Source organism: Perkinsus marinus, assembly GCF_000006405.1.
Source record: "Perkinsus marinus ATCC 50983 genomic scaffold scf_1104296946986, whole genome shotgun sequence".
Classification (NCBI taxonomy): Eukaryota; Perkinsozoa; order Perkinsida; family Perkinsidae; genus Perkinsus; species Perkinsus marinus.
The window spans coordinates 1-1,564 of NW_003210769.1; the positions used below are offsets into that span (position 1 = coordinate 1).

Here is a 1,564-nt window from a genome sequence, read left to right on the forward strand (position 1 = left end):
ATCTTACTGTCGAGAAATGGGTGTCCGAGAGTGCAGACGAATTTATGGCGATTTTCAGGCGCGCGGTAGTTCGGTGTTGCGAGGGGACGGAGGAGCTCCCTATGAGAGTAACGGAAGAGAGTCTCGTCGATTGGCTGGGCTTGCCAACCTACCCTGGAAATCGTTGGTCGCGTGGTATCTCTCCCTCGAGTGCATCGGTGGTTGGTTTGGGATGGACCGAGGCCGGCGGGACGATGCTGGAAGTAGAGTGCCTGCCGAGCTCAGAGTGGTTGATAACGGGGCAGGTGGGAGTGACGCTGCAGGAGACTGTCAGGATAGCGGCAAGTTGGAGCAAGATCACTAATCCTATGCACGTCAATATTGGCCCTGATGTCTCAGCAAGGAAGGACGGTCCTTCTCTCGGCCTAGCGTTAGCGGCACTGTTCTGGGCGCAGCGACGAGAGCGAACGGTTCCTCACGGGATTGGTTTCACGGGGGCGATAACGCTGAGTGGAGGAGTAGAGCGCGTTGGTGGTATCCGAGAGAAGGTGGTGGCTGCGAGTTTGGGAGGGCTAAAAGTGGCGGTGTTACCCAAAGCGAACGAGGCGGAGTGGAAGGCGATAGAAGATGGATTAAAGGATGGGTTGGAAGTTGTTTTCGTAGAGGACCTGACGGAGCTCGAAGGCTTGCTAGATGAGCTTGCCGAATTGAGAAGGGAAAGTTTCATGTATGAAGTGTGATGGTTTCTGTTAGCGGTCGTTGAGGTTGCGTTTGACGGGACAGTATCACGTTGGGGAGAAAACCGCTGCCTCTATGACGCCCATTGATCAGACGGCCGTACAACGAAGTTGCAAATATATTATTGAATGCTGAGTAGGCCGTTCGTGAAACTCAGAATCGGACTTCATTTTCCATTGTAAAGTGGTGCCGGTCTATGGTAGTCTCCAGCAGTGGATAAGGAATAATTCATGACTTCCTAATGGTGGAATGTTACCACCGAAACTCTCGATCATATTTTGAGAAACTCGTTTTTCGGAGGGGAAAAATCTCCAAGCCCGGTGGATATCATTCCTTGATAACCTCACATACTGTAGTGAATTCAAATAATCACCACAACACAGCTCACACAGAGTCATTGAAGACACTTCGATCTTGAAGTACCACAGCGAGATACCTGTAGTAGACAGCGCAATTGTGCGCGTTTCATGCTTAGCGTCGTGCATGGCTAAGAACGTGTCTCGCACTGTGCTCCTCTAAGATAAGAACAGGTTTCGTCTTAGCCTTGGGGACCTGTGTTCATCAGCAGTCCGAGGGTGATGCTCACTACTAAGCCGATCCTTAACAGCTCTTATAATTATGAGTATAATAACTAAAAGTAGCGCCAGCTTACGCTGAGATACTAGCTACATAAATACACACCAGGACACTACACGCCCGACTGGCGTCGCCCATAGGAGGCGTCAGTATGTCGAGGCGTGACTATTCGAGACGAAGCGAAAAAGGTGTATGTCGGGGTTGTCTCGGGGAATCACAGGGGCTCCACGTGCATGAATTCGAATGCAGCGGACGAACACATGATGCGGCC

At 51.2% G+C, this 1,564-nt stretch overlaps 1 protein-coding gene across 1 annotated transcript; it reads left to right on the top strand.

Annotated features, from left to right (window-relative positions):
* Window positions 1-284: 284 nt before the first annotated feature.
* On the top strand, window positions 285-719 carry Pmar_PMAR012249 (conserved hypothetical protein; the record flags this gene model as incomplete). Its single annotated transcript, XM_002779490.1, has 1 exon — window positions 285-719. A coding segment is annotated over one exon (435 nt), but the record flags the coding sequence as incomplete, so codon positions are not given.
* Window positions 720-1,564: the final 845 nt, after the last annotated feature.